The sequence below is a fragment of the Opisthorchis viverrini genome, assembly GCF_000715545.1.
Source record: "Opisthorchis viverrini unplaced genomic scaffold opera_v5_185, whole genome shotgun sequence".
Lineage (NCBI taxonomy): Eukaryota > Metazoa > Platyhelminthes > Trematoda > Opisthorchiida > Opisthorchiidae > Opisthorchis > Opisthorchis viverrini.
In genome coordinates, this window is record NW_008751843.1 from 389,584 (window position 1) to 410,757 (window position 21,174).

The 21,174-nt window shown below is 43.8% G+C and overlaps 2 protein-coding genes across 2 annotated transcripts in view; both read left to right on the top strand.

The window, feature by feature from the left end:
- T265_14391 (hypothetical protein) overlaps positions 1 to 10,592 on the top strand; it is a gene marked incomplete at both ends in the record, with an annotated part of 49,777 nt that extends 39,185 nt beyond the window's left edge. The window contains 5 exons of the mRNA XM_009173426.1: positions 1,256 to 1,503; positions 1,665 to 2,037; positions 5,495 to 5,634; positions 6,059 to 6,124; positions 9,984 to 10,592. Coding sequence (XP_009171690.1) covers positions 1,256 to 1,503; positions 1,665 to 2,037; positions 5,495 to 5,634; positions 6,059 to 6,124; positions 9,984 to 10,257 — 1,101 coding nt within the window. The remainder of the gene's footprint in view (positions 1 to 1,255; positions 1,504 to 1,664; positions 2,038 to 5,494; positions 5,635 to 6,058; positions 6,125 to 9,983) is intronic.
- A 698-nt stretch (positions 10,593 to 11,290) lies between these two features.
- Positions 11,291 to 21,174, top strand: part of T265_07799 (hypothetical protein) — a gene marked incomplete at both ends in the record, with an annotated part of 17,563 nt that continues 7,679 nt past the window's right edge. The window contains 2 exons of the mRNA XM_009173419.1: positions 11,291 to 11,425; positions 20,338 to 20,453. Coding sequence (XP_009171683.1) covers positions 11,291 to 11,425; positions 20,338 to 20,453 — 251 coding nt within the window. The remainder of the gene's footprint in view (positions 11,426 to 20,337; positions 20,454 to 21,174) is intronic.

Genomic DNA, 21,174 nt, shown 5'->3' on the forward strand with positions numbered 1-21,174 from the left:
GAATCCACTCAATGATCGTATTTTGTCCGCCTATCTGGTTAGGTATTGTCCGTCTTGTTGCCCTCACGTAGCCACATACACTGTTCACCCTTTCAAACTATACAGTGCTATGCTGGGATATTAAGATTAACAAACCGGTCCCGATTTACACTCTGTCGGCTAGTTCCGTCAGCGGTCACTTTTGAAGGATGTGATATGTCTTACTTTGCGCGAACTACTGGCAGATATATGCCTACATCGCTGAATCTCTCCGTAAACACGACGATGAACTTACTTCGATTTGGAGTTGGCAAAATCATTTTCAGAGCCAAACGACCAAACATGAATCAAATGACGGAAATCAGTACCATCCACTTTAAGGAAGTCCGCCGTTGATGGGATGCACGGCACCACACAAGATCTACTACCGGTTTTACATATACCCGTGTCTTCAACCAAGTGTTTGTAGAATGCACGACATTGAAAATCAAGACGGTATTTAGCTTATCCTGTCAACATGGATGTGTTTCTTCCCCAGCAATTTCTACATATTGAAGTCGTTTTCATTGATGGCCAATCTGGTCGAAACTTTTCTCCTCAACGTTAAACCATGTCAGGATTGCCCAGTGTGAGCAACCAGGGCACCAAGTCCCCATACTAAGAGTAATCGTATTACGAAACAGCCTGTGGGAAAAATCGCTTTGCCCTATACGATGGGAGCATGAGGGCAGTGAGGTCCTGGGATTCATGTTGCTCAAGAATCGCAGCTGAAAAAACGTGCGTTTTCTTTCATGGGACCCCGTTTCGGTTAAAAAACGATGTTTTCTCGCAGACGCGGTTAGACATACTGTAGTTACCGTTATGAGTGGGCTTTGGTCAAAGTTCCTATTTCGATGACCAACCAAAGGTGTGTAGTGCTTCCTTGCTCTTCTGCCTACCTGGTCCTTAGTGAAAGTTATGTAGAGACCACACCGACGCATTTTGTTTTCGGGGCATAAAGCTGCTATCTGCAATATGCGGTTAAGCAAGTTCACCTGAGGCCTGCAGCTTCGTTTCCCATCTCTTAGCTGCGTATGATATTATTAGTAACCTCTGGATGTTTTACTTGATTAGTATACATGCCATAGTTTGTGTAGCCAGTGAATACGTCATTGAAACCGTTAATGCAGCAGTCACTCAGCAATGTGTAAGGTATCTCGTAACTCCTGTGAGGTTCTTGCTGGCCGGCGGCAAGGTGGCGTAACCATCCTGATTTACCTTGTTTTGTCCTGTGTAGCTGCGAGTAGCGATCGAATGCGCCTTCGACAAAGACGTGAAGAAGCTCAGTCTACGGGTTTTGGACCTCATGGGTTTGAAGTCTGCGAGCAGTACAGACCACTCTAGTTCAATCGAAACCCGATTATCACCTGTGTGGGATGATCGTATATCACTGTTCTGTCGAGCAAGTTGGACTGTCGACCGAATCCTCGCTTCTGTTGCCATACTCCTCCGGACAGTTCACCATCTTGATCTTCCCGTTTCTAGGTGAGTTGGCTTTTATTACATTCTCGTGGGTGTTCTTTGACTCTGTGCCGCTCACCAGTTTTACTCCCTTCATTGTGCTGCTCTGATAGTTCGTTTGATATACCGCCCTCTTTGTGTATTGATTGCGTCAGGATTCTGTAATCTTTTCCAATTCTCTCCAGACTGCGTTTGCGAAAGTGCGGTTCAATTGAACCGACCCCTGGTCCCATGCTCAGTCCCGGTGACGTGTTCTCCACCTTCTATAACCCACACCAAGGGCTAATGGTACAGTTCATGCCTACGGATCCCACTGAGATTGATAGATCAAACCTCAGCGATCAGGAGATTGTGACGAAAAGTCGGATCTCACCTCCGTCAGCATCAGCTGGTTTTGTGTTTGCGCGTCGCTGGTATCCGTCAACAATGTCATTCGACGCTCACTGGCATGAAGTGATCATACCAGCTTCAGCCGATCGTCCCACTCGGTGGGAAGTCATCGTGAGTTGGATGACAAAACAGTCGGGCCTACCGGCAGATAGGCTGTCCATCGCCCGTGTAAGTTCCTTCACTTTCTGACAAATATCTTCGCGGTCATTGCTGGGTGAAATGCTTTGTAAATGTGAGAGCCGCTAAATGTAACTCATAGTCTCCAAAGTCATCCCAATTATGATGGCCCACTGGATTTCCACCGGAATGTTCTGTTTGATCATCACTACCCGCGAAAGACAAACCAACAACAATGCTCCAGTGATTATCCTCACCTATTCGGATTTGATAATCTTACATGCGCTGTTATATTACTGATCTTGCATTTCAGATGTCCCTAGTTTAAATTCCAACTAAGAATGTGGACTGCCGGTGAACTGTAATGAGGGCGAGACTCAAATCCAGTACTTCTTCGTTTTGATGTAGACTAACCCGAGTTGTCATTTCATTTCATGGAGAGGGTCGTCCAAATAGGACTATTATGTGCGACTGATGTCTGTCAACTATTTCCGGTATTAAACCCTCAATAAAAAACCTTATGTCCCGCGTCTGCTCCTCGTGACGGACGAGAACCTATATTGCAAACTATGAGGCCCGCAATGCGACAGTATACGACTTTAGGATTCGTCTGTAGTATTTTCTAGACAAGTAAACATAGTAGAACATCCTTCTTGGAAGTACAACACCTCTTCAATGTAATAACTTACTGAATGGTGATGTTCAGTAAGCGTTTCAGTCGATTTTTGTTTTCCAATATGCTTCAATCGCCCATGGCTTATGCTTCGAGCCCAGCTCTGGACGCTTTTTTGTTCATGCCACTTGTACGTGGACTGTTTTTCTTCATGACTACGCTGAGGTTGCAATGCGGTTTTCAACTGTGGGCAGCACGTACCCAAGATTATTCCCATAGGTGTGTAGCGCAACACGCTGGGCCGATTATTGCGTCTTCGTGTTTGAATCTGTTTTCTTGGCCGTCCCCACTACGTGGTTAGGGAATATAAGCGCTAATAAATTTCGCTGTTCAGGCTATACGTCAGAATCGTTATGAACAGCTTACTATTCATTTGCATACCCGGCGTTCCGCAGCACATCCGTACATCCCAGCTGGCCATATCGACTTCTTTAGGCCACTAGAAGGCTCTCTTCAGCATGCTGTCTTCATTGTCGGCGCTGTTGTTGAAAAACCTAGTTATCCCAGACTTTTCTTTCCGTTATACACGGATCAAGTCTCTTGCATCGACGACGCACCATAAGTTACGTCTTACCTGTTGCCCTGCGGTGGTTGAAACTTTCTTAATGCCTCGCAATCCCACTTTGACGAATATCCGCAGCATCATTGCTATACCGATTGTCAACAAATAACCAGACGACGTGGTGTGTACCACGAGGTTTCTTCATGTGCTGTTACTAAGCGTAACTGGCGTCGTGTCAATCACCTGTCGTCTCGGTTCAGTGTGCTAACCGCTCTGTTCATTTGGGCCAAAGCTGGTTGATCAAAAAGTTGATCCCACTAAATCATGGAAAGTCACTAAACAGCACACCATGATGACTCACGTTGAAAGATCAAAGTCGAAACGACTATCTGGCCAACTCGTTGTTTAATTATGGCGTCCTTTTGTTCCGTCAACTTTTACTGGGTTCCCTGATGGCTACATACTGATGTCAGCTCATCATCTTATAACACCGAAAGCAACACGTAGAATTTTAATGAGATTGTTTTTGACCTTGATGATGCAAGGATGTTTCTAATTAACTTTCGTTTTTCTGTGCATACTGGTGCAACCATTTGTATGTTTGGTTTCAAATAATATTTACGCCAACTTCCAACCGTCGATTGGGTCACAAGTTGCTGTTGTTTCGGTAGAATAGTTATATTTCCTACACGGCTTTCGCTTAATAGCTTGGTCACAAGTTTGTTTCGGTAGAATAGTTATATTTCCTACACGGCTTTCGCTTAATAGCTTTACTAGACGAATCCAACGACACTTTATCTTACCTGTCATCCGCGTGTTTGCGTTAGTTTCTCACTCTTCCCGGTATGGATGACTGAAGCGATCGATCGGGAGATTGCCATTCACTCCACACGAATGGGCACCATCGTAAGTGGAAGTCATGTCTTGGTCCACAGGCATTGTTTCAATGGTCCCATGACCGGAATTCATCGTTGCACATAAGAAACTTTAATCAAGCAGTTTAATACAAGGTTGAAACGTGATGAATCCTATCCTTCTAGTCGTCTGTGGTTATAATCCTCACAGCGACGACATCCTTTATTTTAATACATCCTAGAATACCGAACCACGCTAGTGGAGGTACTCCATCCATATCGCAAGGGAATTCTTAGGGAAGTCTTGCATAAACACCTATCACAGAAGCGTTTTTTGTATAAGTGTTCGTCTCGTTTTAAAACATCACGCCACACACCGAAACCTATAAATGAGGTTGACGGATGAGCAAAACAAATGGAGGTGCGGAATAGACGTTGACAGCGTCCTTCGCAAATAAGGTTGTCGCCGTGCCAGCAGATGATGGGCGATGACTTTGTAAGAACACTCTTATGTCGGCACTGAATACATGGATCTGTTGTAAGGAATTTCTGTTGGTGCGGTTATCCAGAAAACTATTCAGGAACTTTTTATCGAGTTGCGCCACCAGCCTACGGAAAACATCTATAAGGATTCAATACAAACTGCCTCTATATACTTGCGAGAGACGCAGATGTCTATCAGCAGGATGGCAAAAAAACTGACGTCATTTGTTATTATTACGACTGTAGACCTTATTCACTAAATGCAATCAAGAGAATAAAGCATTTGATATGTGGTGCACACCAAATCCGCTGTAACGTTTCCCTTTCTTATGTATTTTTCATGCTCAACAGTTTTCATTGACTGTGGAACTGTCAAAACAGTGACTGGAGGCGTAGGCATGATTTCTGCTTATAACCGCTTGCTGCTCATCAGTGTGACCTCACGCTTGCCAGTAAGAACCTGCGGGTCCATCACGTATGACACAGCGACAGTCGAGCGATCAATTGCTAGACTGAATAAGCAGAGCGATAGACTAACATCGGCATTTGATTATTAATAAACTTTGGTCGGAATCATGGTGTCGCTAATCTCAGAAGCCGTTCTGGAAATACGATTCTCTTGTTGCTCAAACTGGGAAAAGCTCAGCCTATCGGTTGCTGGTTGGCGCAAATATTTTCCGATTAATGAGTGAATGAATGGTTGTTTGATTATGCTGGACAAAAAACGAACACTGTCTTGTCAAAAATGGTCTGTTGTTTTTCCATGGTCATTTGCCCTACTGTATGAAAACAGTTGAGAAAATTACGATTTTGGTGACCCGGAATAATCCATAAAGAAAAAATAGCAAATGTTTTTGAGGTTACCACGTTCTTCTTGACTAGGACAATATTCCTCATTGGTCGGTCTCGACTATTTCCATCTTGTGTAACGCATGTCAGAGTTACTTGTTGTTCTTGAGGTGCATACGTATAACTGTCTTTATTTTTCAATTCTAGTGTAACTTCCCCGGAGTCACTCAACTGTGGAGCATGTATGACTGGTCTACTGACAGCTCCGCTTTGATCTGGCATTCGTGCGCATCATACAATGCTCTCCTGTCACCAGTTCCGAACAACGGTCAGGTTGTTTATTTCAAGTGAGTAGTCCGGTCACTGAAATTGTTCTTCAACGGTTATCTCAGGCGAGACTACTTCTAGTAAGCAATCACAGATGATCTCTTCTTCCCAGAGGGGGGTAAATGTCTCACGTCAATACTATGCATGTCATACCTTCACTTTCATGTCGAACGCAAACAAAGTACTTTGGTTCCAAATTTTACACTTATTCACTAGAGGGTTATGGAGTAAACATCACTCAGCAAAGGTCAACGCTACTTTCTTCCTCCACTCATCAGAGTTGAAATTCTCGCACACAGGATACTATTTCGTTCATCGAAGCTCATTATCAGAGACAATAGCCCGGTTACTTAAACTATGATTCATCTGTGATCACTAATTCCCTGACCCCATTTAAAGTTTCCCAAAGTAATGTATAACTTCTATTCCACATCTTTCCTTCAGGGACTCCGAAGAAGTTTATTCTGGGCATAGCACTGGTAGCCCCACTGGTCCGTCTGATCCACAAAAGTGGGTTTTTTGCATCATTTTTACGCTTTTCGATATTATTATTATTATTATTATTATTACGTAAAAAGGAAATGACAATGAAATGGTTGGGTGATGGGTGGACATCTCTTCTCAACGTGTCGTGAGCCACTCTGTTGTACATCTACAAAGCTCCTCTCTACCAATCGGTTGCAATGGTTCAGAAAACCATTCACGTTGCCTTTCGATGTATATATGACAAACTAAAGAAAATTTCCAGAATAACGGCCGTTACCGCACAAATTTCAACCGATTGGATCGAGTAACGAACAACCATTTATTACTCCTTACCGGAAGCTAGGGCCGAAACTGGATAGAATCAGCTGAGGGATACGACGGTCACCTGTGTCGATCTATCGGGTACATTCGCTCCATCTTTGTCCATAATTTGGGGACATTGTCTTTGTGTACGTCGAAAAGGGAGAGCGAATCGTCGGTTTCAAGCTGAATCATTGATGACTCATCTAGTATCTTCGTATGACTGTGCGACTAATTGAGATATCACTTCCCATAAGTGTTTATATGGGTTTGTGTGGGTGTTTTTATGGAAATATGGTCGTTCGGTCTTGGGCAGTCCGCATGTAGTTTTCCCAATCAAGTTAGTACCAACGGAACACTGGAATAAATGTTTCGTTTATGTTTTTTCTAGTAACCAGTGTTATATCAACGGGAAGTGTCTCGACAGCTTGAAAATCGGCCTAATAAATGCCCTAAACGAGATTCGATCAGGTCTCCCTTTATTGCCATTTTTCTTTGCAAGTCACTATTCAGTTTTCCATATGTCTAATCAAGCTTCCAATCTGGAAGTAAGGTTGATGGGAACTCGGGATTTCTGTAGTAGTTTTTCACCAACTTTTTAGCAGTATTGAATCCATGCGTTTAGTTTTATTGGTCATGCGTAGACCGCGCATGTTTGACAGTGAACTTCAATGATGGCTCAAATCGGTATGGGTGTTTGTTCTGTGTTTCCCACAATCGTGTTCCCGTCTTAAGATACTCATGCATTTCGTTTATTTTTGCATATCCTGATTCTCCGTTACCACAAAAGCCGCTTCTCAGTACACCCTAACTCATGTTCGTCTAAACATAATGCAAGCAGAGCTCCGATGGGCGTGAATGTTGTCCTTTCTTGGTTTGTAGCCCATTATGTTGTAGGATTGATTTTCACTCTCATTTCAAGTCAACTCATATCAAATTAAGTCTAATTCATTCGGGTTGATTCCAGCAAACAGATGGACATTACATGGCACGCCTTTCCACATAAGGCACAGTTGGCACTAACGACATTTTCTCACCTGTACGTTCCTAAGTCTGGACAACAAGGCTGGGGATTACATAGCTTCAGCAAATGTCAGGTCAAATGAGCAGCAGCTGAAAAAGAGACATCAAACAGGAGGGGTCAAAGAGAACAAGAACAGCATTTTGCTTGCCAACCTTTTTTGAAGCCCTGATACACTTGCAATATATCTCGGTCACCAGACAGTTGGACGACAGTCTATCCCGAGGAATGCGGAAAATTAAGCAATGAAAATGCATCTACTACGAGAGAAGAGAACAAACACAGTTTAACCACACGTCACACGATATGTTAGCGATCCGGACGTGCAATCCCAGTGACCCATAAATAATCATATCGGGACAGGAGGAGTTACATTGTGAATAAGAACGTTCCCCCGTTTTACACTTGGTCTTGTGTCGTGAGTAGCCTGATAGACTGCCCAGATATCACTACGATTTTCCCCATGATAGTTTGATAGTCGAATGTGTGGATGCTTATGAAAATCCAAGGGAAAGGTCACCTAGTATGATTTGAACAGAGCCTTGTATACAGATACTGATTAAATTCTCTTCTATGCTAGTTCATACGCTTCTCCTTTCTAACTATTCCTAACAAACCTCCCGTGTTTTCACGTAAACTTTACCGAAGTTTTTCTGTTTTTGTTCCCTTCCTTGGAAAACTAATCTGGTGTTGTATCAGACTAGCAGACCATTAACAATTTTTGTCATTGGAAGACCGGTATCACGTTATTATTGCATATGATGTCACGATAAATAGTTGGTTTGAGGAGACGTCTAAACTCATGCTTTGCTTTGTGGTTCTAGGTGGGTCGCTCCAAAAACCTTTACACTCCTTGGTAGACGGTGATGCTCCCTTTACTACCATGTAGAGACTGATTGATGCGAAACTTCTGTGTCACTTATCTGAGGTAATGCGCCTCCGCACAATACATCGTACGTATCGTGTGGTTACGGCGTTTCCACAATTCGCACTCACATTACTCATTTGGACATTCTTCCTGTTTTTGGTTATTCTGCACAAAAAAGAAGTGGCGCCGGATCCGAGTTTTCCCCTATTAATGTGCTTAGTGCATATCTCCGGCCGTGCCTGGAGGAGGACTGTCCAAACGAGAATGGTGTTACTGTGAATTCCACAAATCGAATCTCAGTCCAGCGAGTTCCATGCGTCCGTGGCGCTACCTCAGCAGATAGTTGTTATATCTGCTGATTCGAGTGCCCGTTAGTCGCACGATTATCTCATCTGCAAAACCTTTACGAGTGGAGTAAAACTTTTTGCGCCAAAATATCGCATTTTGTTGTACATGTGCTCAAACCAAAAACCATCCTAATCTACGTTTATATTTTTGCAGCATACTAAATTTCATTGTTCAGTGAAGTAAACATACCTCTGGTGAAGTAATTTCCCAGCATCGGTAAGACCCCGGGATGCCTAAGCAGAAGTTTTGACTGGTACTCTGAACTCAATTGTCCGATTGCTTTAGTCCATCAGGGACACGTCATAGCTTTCGAAAATTCAACTACATTATACGAATACTGAGCGCCGCTGATTCGCCAATCTGTCGTATCTAGCTGCTGACCCGCTTTAGTGCCTAGTGCCGGAAAAAAGACTCACAGAAGGGAACACAATATCTATATTCCGAACAAGCGAGTGCGAGAGCGTGAGTGCGTGCGAGTTCGAAAGTACGACGGTCTCAAGGTATTTATTGGAGGGACACTGTCTGAACTTAGTCCAGTGCTGACGCACGCGGTCTGGCTTTGGTACGAGGCTATGACGCACTGCATATTGCGGGGGCGTTACCTGACCTTGATCAACGCCGACTCGCTGTCTGAGTTTGATACAAGTATGTGAAGCGCTGCATAGTGAGGGGGCGTTGCCTGTCTGATCAGCATCTAGCGGAGCTGAGGCTCCCAGTAGATTTCGGGCATTCAGTGGTTGCTTTCTGATAGCAGTCCTGATAGATGTACCAATCCACCTACACAGTGGGGACACTGGTGTCGTTGTCGTCCGAGGTGCCAGGCAGATCAGCATCTGCGGAGCTGAGGCTCCCAGTAGATTTCGGGCATTCAGTGGTTGCTTTCTGATAGCAGTCCTGATAGATGTACCAATCCACCTACACAGTGGGGACACTGGTGTCGTTGTCGTCCGAGGTGCCAGGCAGACCAACCACACCGCTCAGTCGTGAACACGTTGGTTTGTTCAGTTGCATCCAACATACACTATTGGAGTGGTTGTAGCATGCTCGCTCGTATGCGCATCGTATGTTTCACCGCACTGGGCGAGCACATCCATCCAATTATTCTGGCTTTCGAAGCCTAGTGTTGACCTACCCCGTATACTCATATACTTAGTGACATTTTACTTTGACTACCTTGGTGGTCCAAACGTTTTACGCTCGCAAGTAGATGTACCCGCATCTACATTGTGCCAGTACCCTACTAACTATTCAGTCGTACTCAGAGTAATCCGTCAAACTCACTGGTAATAATATTGCCACCTAGCTGTTTCTCTGCCCTCATTGTTTGTTTCTCGTTCCTTAATCAGATCTCATACACACCAAGCAAAAATGGAATCATCTTTCGACCCCGATACGCCAATATCTTATGGTCCGCATTTACCGTCTACCAGCGGCACCCTTCCCACCTCCTCAAGCTATGGCAACATGTACTCTATTGGTGCCACCAGGTCTGATTACGAACAGCCTTTACGCATCTACACTGCCGAAGATGCTTTGCCATCTATGTCCTCACTCCAGCCGGCAAGCCTACGACCTTCTTCACTTCACACTGCCAAACGCAGAGAGTCTAAGACACCATGATTCTATTTGTATTTCTGCTATCCCGGCTGATGTTCCCAATGTAATCGCATGGTTTCGACGCTTCTGTTTAGGTCTGATGTTATGGAATCCCTCCGAATTTTATCAGTTTTTTTCGGGGCGATCTCTTTCGGCCTAGTCGCTCCTAACTGATTTTCTGTTATCTCACAAAACCGACCATTTCACAGACATGCCGTTTTGCACAAATGACGCGGTTACTTGGGACGACCGTTTCTATGTTGGAGTTATGCACCATCTGACCGTGATGCCCCCATCCTCATCCCTGTTTCATATATTCCTTGATGAGCAGATTCGTCTGAAGTGAATATCAATCGAGCAACTGGTTGACTTTTTGGTTCGGGATTGTTGTCGCCTTCATTTCACGTTACCAATTCGACCCGTTCCCCGTAACCTTTTATGCAACAGTAGTTTCAGACGGAAAGCAACGCCTTCGTTGGTGAATGATAGTTAGTTATTTGTAGTGTATAGCCCAAACCAGCTTAACTTGATACGTTTTACTTGTCCGTTACCGCGTACTCACCGTTTTATTCGGTACACGCTGTAGTCATCTATGCAAACTCCGATGTTCGGACGCTTGAGCACGTGTAACGCCCTCGGGTCGGATAGATCAGCTTTTAAAATGACAGGATAAAACCGTTCTTACAGCTGCCTTGCACGATCCCTTATCTTCAACGAAACTCGTTTCTGACGCATGCTGATGCCTCGTCTGCGCGCTCATTTACCTTACCCGTTTTAGTCCGATCAGGGTTTATTCAGCTGCCAAGGTGTGTGATAAAAGGACTCAAATCCATCCTTCTGGAGTTTCAGAGAAAAACACTGACAGGAAATCGTGAAGTGACATACAAAACTTTGAGGATGCATGCTGCGTGCTGAAACACGCGACATTCTTTCGTACTCTGTTCAGGTTAGATTGTGCGCATTAAGATCGTAAAGTAACGGCGATGTCATCCGCATAATCCATATCCATTAGTATTTCTGTGGACCTGATTTGGAAACCCAAATCCATACTACCTCCATGTGGACCCTCTGTGGTAACGTATATGACAAAAGCGGACGAGAGGAAAAGGCGGTCCTGATGAGCTCCACTAGTTATGAAGAAGCTTCCGGAGAGTTCACTATCCCCTCACAGATGGAGCTTCAAGTGATATGTGTAGGTGTGGTTATCTTTTCCTTATAAAGCACCTATAAAGCATTATATAGAAGCTTTGACATGTTTCCTTAACTTTTGGCTCACCGCACTTTTTTGCTGCTAAGGAACTCGTTTCCTCGGCATACCGGAGAACGTTTATGTAAATCGGTATCGAACGAGAGCGTGATCTGAATTGAGCTATGTAGTCCGCACGATCGGTGGCTGATGGCTATTTTGATCAGTTTGACCTCAAAGTTACTCAGTAGCTGCGAGGCACTGCGCCTATATCCAGTGCTGCCAAATAACAGCTGGTGTTCAGCACAGTTGCAAAAAGGCGATCACCAACGTCACTGTGTTTCCTGTTTAGATTAATCACACTTCTGATGAATTGTGCACTAAAACCAGTTGAACTCTCCACGGTGTAAAAGGTTGGTTAGTTATCGATAAAGGTCATATTCCAATGAATCCAAACTGCGGTTAGTTGGTATATAGACAAAGTATTCAGGATTTGGACGTGCGAGTTCTTTAGGAAGTTGACGGGAAGAGGCGGGTGTTTGCAACAATCCAGTCGAGTGACGAAGCATGAGCGTGTGAACTGAAGCCTATACCAACACTGGCCCAAACCATTGTGGCGGCTGCATCATCACCTAGAGTTCGTGGTCGATTGTGTCTAGGTAGACTTTGTGTGTGCCGTGAGCCTAAATACTGCACTTGAATTTTTGTTCTACTATCAGAGGTACAGCATAGATAACTCAATGAAGTTTCTGGAATGTGCACAGTAGTGGCTTTTTGGCCAATCTGCTCAACAGTTTGAATTTTTAAGGCCGCAGTAAAAACGGGTTCTGAGTAGTGGGGTTCTATCCGTCACTATCCTGAGTATCTGACTATCGTTCCTACAGCTAGGATCTACGGAAGGGCTATTATCCGGCTGGACAAGAGGGGAATTATGAGAGTACAATGGAAGATGGCGGACGTCAGGAGTTGCATGTTTTGCTTCATTCGGGGAATGAGGTAACCCCGACTGACGCCTCCCAACGGCCGATGTGGCATAAACGTAATTTCGTTCCCATACCTAATGGTAATATGTTGGATGAGTACTACCATGGATCCTGTATTCAGAAGTACAATTATTGTCCTCAACTAAAGCCTCTGGTTACTAAACCAGATCACGAGGCAGTAAAACTACCACAGTGGACCACACTTTAAGGTATGAACCGCCACATTTGTTCCAAGCCACAACCAGGAGTCCATTTATCACGCTTGATTCTATCGACCAATCCGGAAGTGTGTGTTGTATGAATACTCCAATGCACTTTGATGAATTACTAAGGTTAGTGAATCGTCTCGCATGTTAAAGCACAGTCCCTTTACAGGATCGAATACTGATATACGACTTATCAAGACCAATTTCACCTGCTAGATGCGAAAAGATAACGATCAACGAAAGTCATTCACAGCATTCTCACTGGTCACAGACACATGGAACTAAACCTTCAACACCTAAGTTTATATGACGGTAGACTGGCTAAGTCGGATTCTACATTCCATGTCCCAACAATGCTGTCAAACCACCTCTCAGCTACTCAACTGATTCCTCTATCTCTCAAGGACAAATCGACTGCCGGTGCTCAGATCTCTCCGGTCTATTCCCTCAACTGTTACGCGACAGAATACATAGTGTGTACGAAAGGAAACGATTGAACAGGCCCGTTACCAGCGCTCCGGTAACCACTTCAGTTCACACTATCGCTCCCGGTGTTGCAAACAGAATCCAGAAGACAAATCAAGTAAACGATTGCTATCCGGTATCCCTTCGTCAGGCAGACCTATAGGTAGCACATACTTAAATCGATGACTTGTACGTCTCATGGAAAATTCATCCATCAAAGGTCAACTCGTGATTGGATAAAAAGTGTATTTTGAATTACATCACCATATGAAGTCTGGTCTACCGCATGAGCACTAACACGTGTACGAATTGATTTGCAACATAAAATTCAGGCTGATGGGTCCGTGTGCCACTGTCAAACTCCATTCTGATAGACTTCGGCAAATTTTTAGTAGGTGGCCTCTAAAGCCGTGGTGTACAACAAATGGGATAAAGCCAAGCTGTCAACTCTACTTCGTCCATTCTAGGATTCAGCTTGGCTGTTCAGACATTAATGTAGTTGTAGACAGCTGCTTGGCCAATATGGCAGGCTTCACGGGACCAAGAAAATTGATATGCACCGATCAACGTCGTCTGACAAGGCACTCACTCTCCTTCATTTCTTGGCCGGGCAATGTATGAAGGACACGTTACCTGATCACGAAGAGTTTTTATGTTTTTCTAGTTAACACTTGACCAGTTGGTTCACGTGTAAAGGTAGGCGCAGGTATTCAATCGTTTTTGGAGGCCTTGGTTTCATGTCCCTCGATAAACCTGGCTAGACATCCGTTTTCCCGAAACACGTATTCTTAGGGATTCCTGCTTGAGCAAATCTTTCTACTCTTAAAGAGACTGTACCAAGTTTCAACTCGGTTTAAAAGACTCGATGCTGGAGAAATGTCAATTTGCGAAAACACTTCATTCTATCCACCCACCCATTGTTCAAGCTGATTATCGACGGACCTATTTCAACATGGTATTTCAATTATGTATTTCACTAAATATATACTATATATATAGCTGATCCGAGCTGCAAATTGGAAAAGTTGCGCGGCTGCTTCACACTTGCTGACAGTTACTAGCCTGCAGTATTTAGAATGGACCAAAACTACAGATTCCCTGTGAGAGTTGTGAACACTCCACTCGTTTACAACCTGTGGTCAGAAGTGCACCATTCGTCCTTCAACCGCAACGATTATTCACTGATTGCCCTCAAGATTTTCGGCCAAATGACGGGTAAAGATACCTGTGAAATTCATGGTAAAACTAACCAGAACTCCATTTAATTGGCAAAAGTTTTGGAACCGATTGAGAAGTCATCGTTTCAGAAGGGCTTGGTAAACAGTCGGTAGTTTGTTTACCAGGCCCTTCTGAAGTGTAGCCAGAACTTGTTTTCTGTAAATGGTCCTTCAGGTCACTACCTCACCTGCTTATGCTGAACCCGACGGAACCGATTGAGAGTCATCGTTTCAGAAGGGCTTGGTAAACAGTCGGTAGTTTGTTTACCAGGCCCTTCTGAAGTGTAGCCAGAACTTGTTTTCTGTAAATGGTCCTTCAGGTCACTACCTCACCTGCTTATGCTGAACCCGACGGAAGTCAAGTGTATAGTCAGACTAATTCACAGTTGCATGTTTTAAAGGGGACAACTGAACTCCAAGGTCAACGGGTCACAAAGTCACATGAATTGTCATCAGCAAACAAGCTTGTGGAAGAAAATTGTTCATAGGCAAACTTAAGGCCACTGGATTTTCTTTTAGGCGCAGAGTTGTGGGTTACGTAGCCGGCTTCTGATGGCTTCTGCAATCTATGACAGCCTGAATCGTTCCAGCTTTGATCGGTTCAGGGGCACTGTCCATATCATTTTGAAGAGATGCTCTTTGTCCATGATCGCTTATACGACCTTTGAACTTAAGTTGGCTAATATGCCATTGTCCTCCACATGCTTGACAATGATGGAATTCATTTAACTCCGTGACCCATTGACCTTTGAGTTCCCTTCTGCCCTTTCACACATGTACCCGTGAATTTGTCTAACTGATCATGTGATTTCTGTTGGGTTTCATAAACTGTTGTCGTACTAGTCAGGCGAAGTAATTTAAGATAGCAAGTTTTGTTCACTACTTTCGTTTTTATCGTGAATATGGATTTTACCATGCAAGCAAAGCTCACCCACGAGGTAGGCCAATTAAAATGTAATCAAAGTTAGCGCCGGTAGGCCACTAACCTCGGCGTTGTGGTGTTCGTGCTTACTGAACAAGAACGTTCAGTACACACTACCTTTGCGGAAATCCCTCTGATAGCCAACTACCGGTTTCTCCCATTTTGAGGTTAATCAGGTCTGTAAGTTGAATAAACGAGAAATCCAGGTGGATTCACTTGGGTTTCCTGTTGATGCCTAATTTGCTAACTCATACGATGCCCACGGGGACGATTGATGCTAGAGTAGGCGAGCAATTCATCTGCAAGTGTACCACTTCCGAATGGCGGACAAAATGGTCGGTTACTACTTCCAGCTTTGTCGGCAACCTTTCTCCACGCGGGAGATGCTAGAGCAGTAAAAACCTGTAATGACCAGATAATTATGGAACACAGTGTACGCAAAGCCGTCTGTTAGACGGCGAATTTGCCGTGTGGTAAGAGATAATCTGGTTGTCGATGAATGATGATTATTATCCCGGCGGCCTGCGCTCAATTGATACAACGTATCCTGACATCTGGAGTACTTGGGACAGCGTACACTCGGTCAAAAACTAACCGTTGGCCTCTGGTAAATGGGAATGTGCCGTCGAAGAGCAGCAGAAATTTTAGTTGGAGATCTAGAAATGGAATGGTACTAAGAAGGTATCATACTGGAATATTCTAATGGGCTTTTGACGGTTATTGATGCATATTTCAACGGAGATTTCATCCTGTAAGTAAAGATAATCTATGCTGAAAAGCCGAGAAACACCGCACAGCTGGTCCATCATTACTTGGGATCATCAGCAGTCCGAATCTCACGAAAACCCATGGAGTCTCAAACGCGCAAACTCCCATCTGTCCATTGGTAGCTCACAGGAAGAATAAAATTCACCCGATGAGCGAAACTTCCCTATGAGAAGTCGTCACCCGAGGAGCCAGTCCGCGTGTGTGGTCGCGTGATGCGGATCACGTGACTGAAGGATCAGCGGCGCTATGTCATGTCAAAGTGAAGATAAATCAGACTGCTGATTAGCCGCTCGACGCCGAACGGTTGTGTTCAAACTACTGACAGGGAGATCGTGAGTTCGAGACTCTTTGGATTTTCCTGAAATTCGCAGTGCTGATGATCCTCAATGAGAAGGAAACAGCTGTACAGTGCTTCTTGATCTTCCAGCATAGATTGGTTTCTCTGACAGGACGAAATATCAATTGATTAAGCTTAGCAATAGTCTGAAGAGGAACTTGTAGTACAGTCGTAATATATATATTTGGAATAAAAAGGCTAGGCAACAAGTAAAACTCTGCCGCACTGCTAGAATACATCACCACACAATCACTTTAGCTTCCGGTGTTTTATCACCTAGCTGGCAGGCTTCGACGATGGGAATACACCCACATCCAGCTAATGCGTTAGTATAAACCTTATCCTTGTATTCCAGCCTTTGATTTTTCAGGCAAAGTTCTGGTAGTCAAAGTGACTAATCCATAGACGCTTTGCAGTCTGTCGTTAAGAAACTCGAAAAAGCACCATGTCACCTGGGCGTGGAAGACCTAGGAGAGGCTCCATGCGTGTCATATTTATTACTGTTGGTAAAAAGTTCAGTCTATGCAGTAAACAGTTTCTTGAGGACGGAATGCGGTATCTGAGAATAGAGGGAAACCAATGGAACTTAGATGATGGTAATGTATGAAGAAAGGTTGAGGCACCATAGCGACAAATATCCAATTAAGGCCGAACTGAGTGATATTCTGTGTCCGTTTTGGGATTTCACTCAGACATGCTTCTCATACCTACGGAAACTGTGTTCTTCATTTGTGATCCCTCTTTTGTTCCCTTTTTGGAATTTCCCGTGGATAGATACTGCCGAGGAGTTTGAGTGAGATTGGCCTCGGCGATGTCCGGTCCATTCCTTGAATATCGGCTTCACACTGCCAGTTTTATAAGGACTGGTGATCATTCACAGGGAGCACAGCGGCACATGTGTTGCACGCTGAAAATTACTGGAACGTTGAAAATGAGATCGTGAATCTCGTCGATGGAAATTTTGAATCTAGTGCGGGTCTTTGACGAATCAATTCGTTATCAATGATAATGCTTTTGGTTCTTCAGGAGTAAAGTAATGGTGCATAATTATTTAACGATACTTCTAGTTTTCACCAGTACTTGTTGGATGCACGTAATCCAAGCAAGAATGCCGTTAAGCTTGTGTGGGATTGAACTTGTTAACTTGAGTATCGTCCCAACTGAAACAATAGACTAAACGTTCAGTTGAATGCCATTATAAAATAGGGATTCGGCCTAAATGCAGCTGAATCTCCTGGTAACACCACGTCAACACCAAGTTAATAACACCACTAACACTGGTATTCTTTTGTGAAGCACTTTAAGGTCAGCGACAGTTCTGAAGTGCTGGTTTATAGGACTCAAGATAGCTCAATGGTTTAGGAGCGAACTCACTAACCGGGAGGTCCGTGGTTCGAACCCAATCTCTGCTAGCCGACTGCTCCTGTGTGGGCTTGATCAACTCGCCGGTACATCGGTCCTACTGCTTCCCTCAGGTAGCATGGCAGCTGAGCACCAAAAGGGTGTTGTGGCTGAACTAGTATTTTATGTTATATGTTTAGTGTTGTTGTTTTTAGCGTATTCAATGAACGGCAGTCTGCTGCCAAAATAAGGATCGTCTTGTTTATAGATCCGTAAGCCTATCGGTTAAAAATACCAATCCGTCTGCATCTTGAACTAAAATGTTTGACACTACAGTCTCAAGTTCGCTAAGTTTTGTTCAGAGGCCATCATATACTATCATAAAGTATGATGATATGTAACGGTTCTGTCGTAACATCCTTCCTGTGCGTAATTGCCGTGCCACCCGAAGGAGGCACGCGGTCTGAGATAAGGCTACGGAGGCCAAGCCTATATAGAAGTTGAGGTGCAGAGGCTGAGTTCGAACCACGGACTTTCCGGTCAGTAAGTTCCCGCCTGAACCACTGCGCTACCCCGAGAACATTTAGGAAACTGTGGTCATTGTGTGACAAATCGCCGGTTATTTTGTTAAACAAGGAGGAAATAATTCGTTTTGTACTGCTGTAGCCTTGTATATCCTCCCTGACCGAGATGCGTTCGAGACCTCCCATCGACCCCAAAGAGCTCCTTTTGATGAATATATGCATAGCAACAGCAACCACTTCAACTGAAGGTGATTGCTCACGGGTGATCACATGAAGGAGTTTATCTTCGTTGTGGTACTTGTGTCATTAATTTTTCCAGCCACGCTCATACACAACAAGCAGTAGTCAAATATAGACGGGACCGCTACGAATAAGATACAAAACATGAGACATATCAGCTAGGAGGAGGCAGGTTTACGTACCTCAAGTTACGTCTAGCTGCGAACGTGTGATCCGAATATCTCAATGATCTGGGTCACTCAGAGAAGCTGGCACTTGGAAAACTGTCACGTTGTCTAAGGATGGCACCACTGTCAGTGCAAAACAAGTGGTTCTCGATCATGCTTGAAATTATTGCGGTAAGATGGCCTAGAGTTACCGTACTTTATATGCCAAACAGATGCGTCCGCGCAAAGCTTTCACACATACGAGTTTGACCTTAGTGTAGGTCGTGGAACCTGTATCACTCGATTTTGTAAACCGCAGTGACTAAAACATGAAACTAACTGCCATTTGTTTATTCTGTTCTTTCCTTCTATCTCCCATTCATTCAGTTCCGGCATTAGCGTAAGCTGTATCTGTGTTACTGTTTCCTGGAAATACTATGAGGAAACCTCAATATTGTATGAGGGTATTACCATTTTCACAAGGTGAAGTATAGGTTTTTCATGTGATCATCTGCTGTACTTTCTAGGAGCAGAATTACTCGAACAGTGAGGAAGAATGTTTAGCGATCGTCTGGGCCCTGGATAAGTGGAGGCCATACTTGCCTGGACACAGATTTCATGTCGAAACCGATCACAAACTCCTGGAGGACCACCGGAGATCCTCGCGAAAAGCTCGCGCGATGAGCATTCCAGTTGCAAGAATACGACGTCACGGCACCAAAAAAGGGAGGCCTTTGCTGCGGGGTAACTTAAAAAAAACAACTGAGCAATTACAGACCATTGGACGGGGAAGCAAATCTCTCATATGAATATTGTTTATAAAAACTGAATATCCGTCTTCTTCTGAAAGGCGTCTTCCTAAACTTTCTTGAATATCCATTAGCTATGAGTCAAGCGCAAATGAATGCTGCAAAACAATTCCACAAATTCCGTAATAAATCCCACTTTCCAATAGATGCAAAGTGGAGTTACGATAAAGCATGTTACTCACATGCCTCATCAGTAGTATCCACTGTTACACCAGTGGCAGCATTTGAGAGCGCAAGTTTAAATTTGTTGAAAAGATAAAAAGAAGCCTTGGAAGCCACTACAGTTTCCAGAAAGCGACATAATTCCGGACCAACTATAGTGATTTTTCACCGCATTAGAGTTCAAGGAAACCTGGACGGTGCATTTGCGCAACCACTGGAGGATATTGCAACATCAAACGTTGGTCATTAGTTTACTTTCACTACTGATGATTTCGAGACTAAGATGGTGACAATTTTCTCAATCGAGAGAGCTAATTAATTAGTTTTGAGACGGAGAACAATCTTAGATTGCTTTTGGAAAGTCCTGAAGTATCTAGAATATGTCACCAACCACAATTTTTAGTCATGTACGCTGTGAGGAACGAAGCAGAACCGCTTTATAATCAGGTGCGATATCGTATGATGCCAGAGGCAGCTCCCGACCGCCTGAAGGTTTGATTAATCACATACCCCTTACTACGAACCGGTAGTTGTTCTCATTGTGAACGTGCACCCAGACAGAGTGATTGAAGCAGTTCAAATAGTTCTCGTAGGTGTCGGCGACCGATACAACCAACTAATGCTACTGTAAAACCAGCTTGTGAACTCACTCAATTCGGGCATCGCAAAACAGAATAAATAACACCTGAAAACCGTATTCTCGCAATTAAATTGGCTCAGCTATGAAGCTGCAAGTTGAATTCGTTCTTAATCGGGTAATTAGTTCGGTAGCTTCATTTTTCATTTTGGAAACTTTAGTTTTCCGTTGACTCTTCCTACGATGTGTGTGATCCTTCAGAATGTTCTGCATCAACGCATTCCAAGCGGATTCGCAAACGACATTTGGATTCATTTCGTTATGAACAGGACATCCGGTCAGTGCGTATCGCCGCAGCTACTTTAGAAAAAGCTGAAAACCCTTCCATGTATCGTCAGCGTTGTTTTTTCTGTTATTGATATCATTGCACAGCAATATCTTTAGCAAATATACGTATCCTTTTGCCCAGTTGTAGACGAGGTCAGTTGTGTCAAAATGTCAGAATTATTATTGTGTTGAGCATCCACTTAGGATAGTCATGTCGCGAATAGACTCTTACGATTTCAAAAGAGCATTCTGGATGTCTTTTCGTAGTTTACAAAAGTGAAAATTATGTGAAAAATTTTTATCCCGCCAACATAACCTAAGAAAACACCCTCCTGATTGTTTAACATAAAAAAAGCAGCACCATCATCACTATGCTGAGAAATATGTTAGGAAATATAAGTTTAGCCTAAAGACCGCATATTTGGCTCATGACTTCAAAAATAAAGCAGTGGTCATCAACATGCCTAGATTTCATCTATAAGGGAACTGTCCCTGTGATGTAACACCCATGCCGATCGTCTGCCTGTTCACACTGTGTTCCTTCAGTGTAGAAGATCATGTAGACCGTATCATATGACCTATGCATATATTCGGAAGTATTTCCTGGAGAATCTGTTCCTGAGTGAGGAAGCGAATTGAATTTTACGTGAAAACTGTATGCAAAACAATGAGCAGAACGAACGAATGCTTTTTTGTTCGTGAATGGAAGAGATGATATATATATATATATA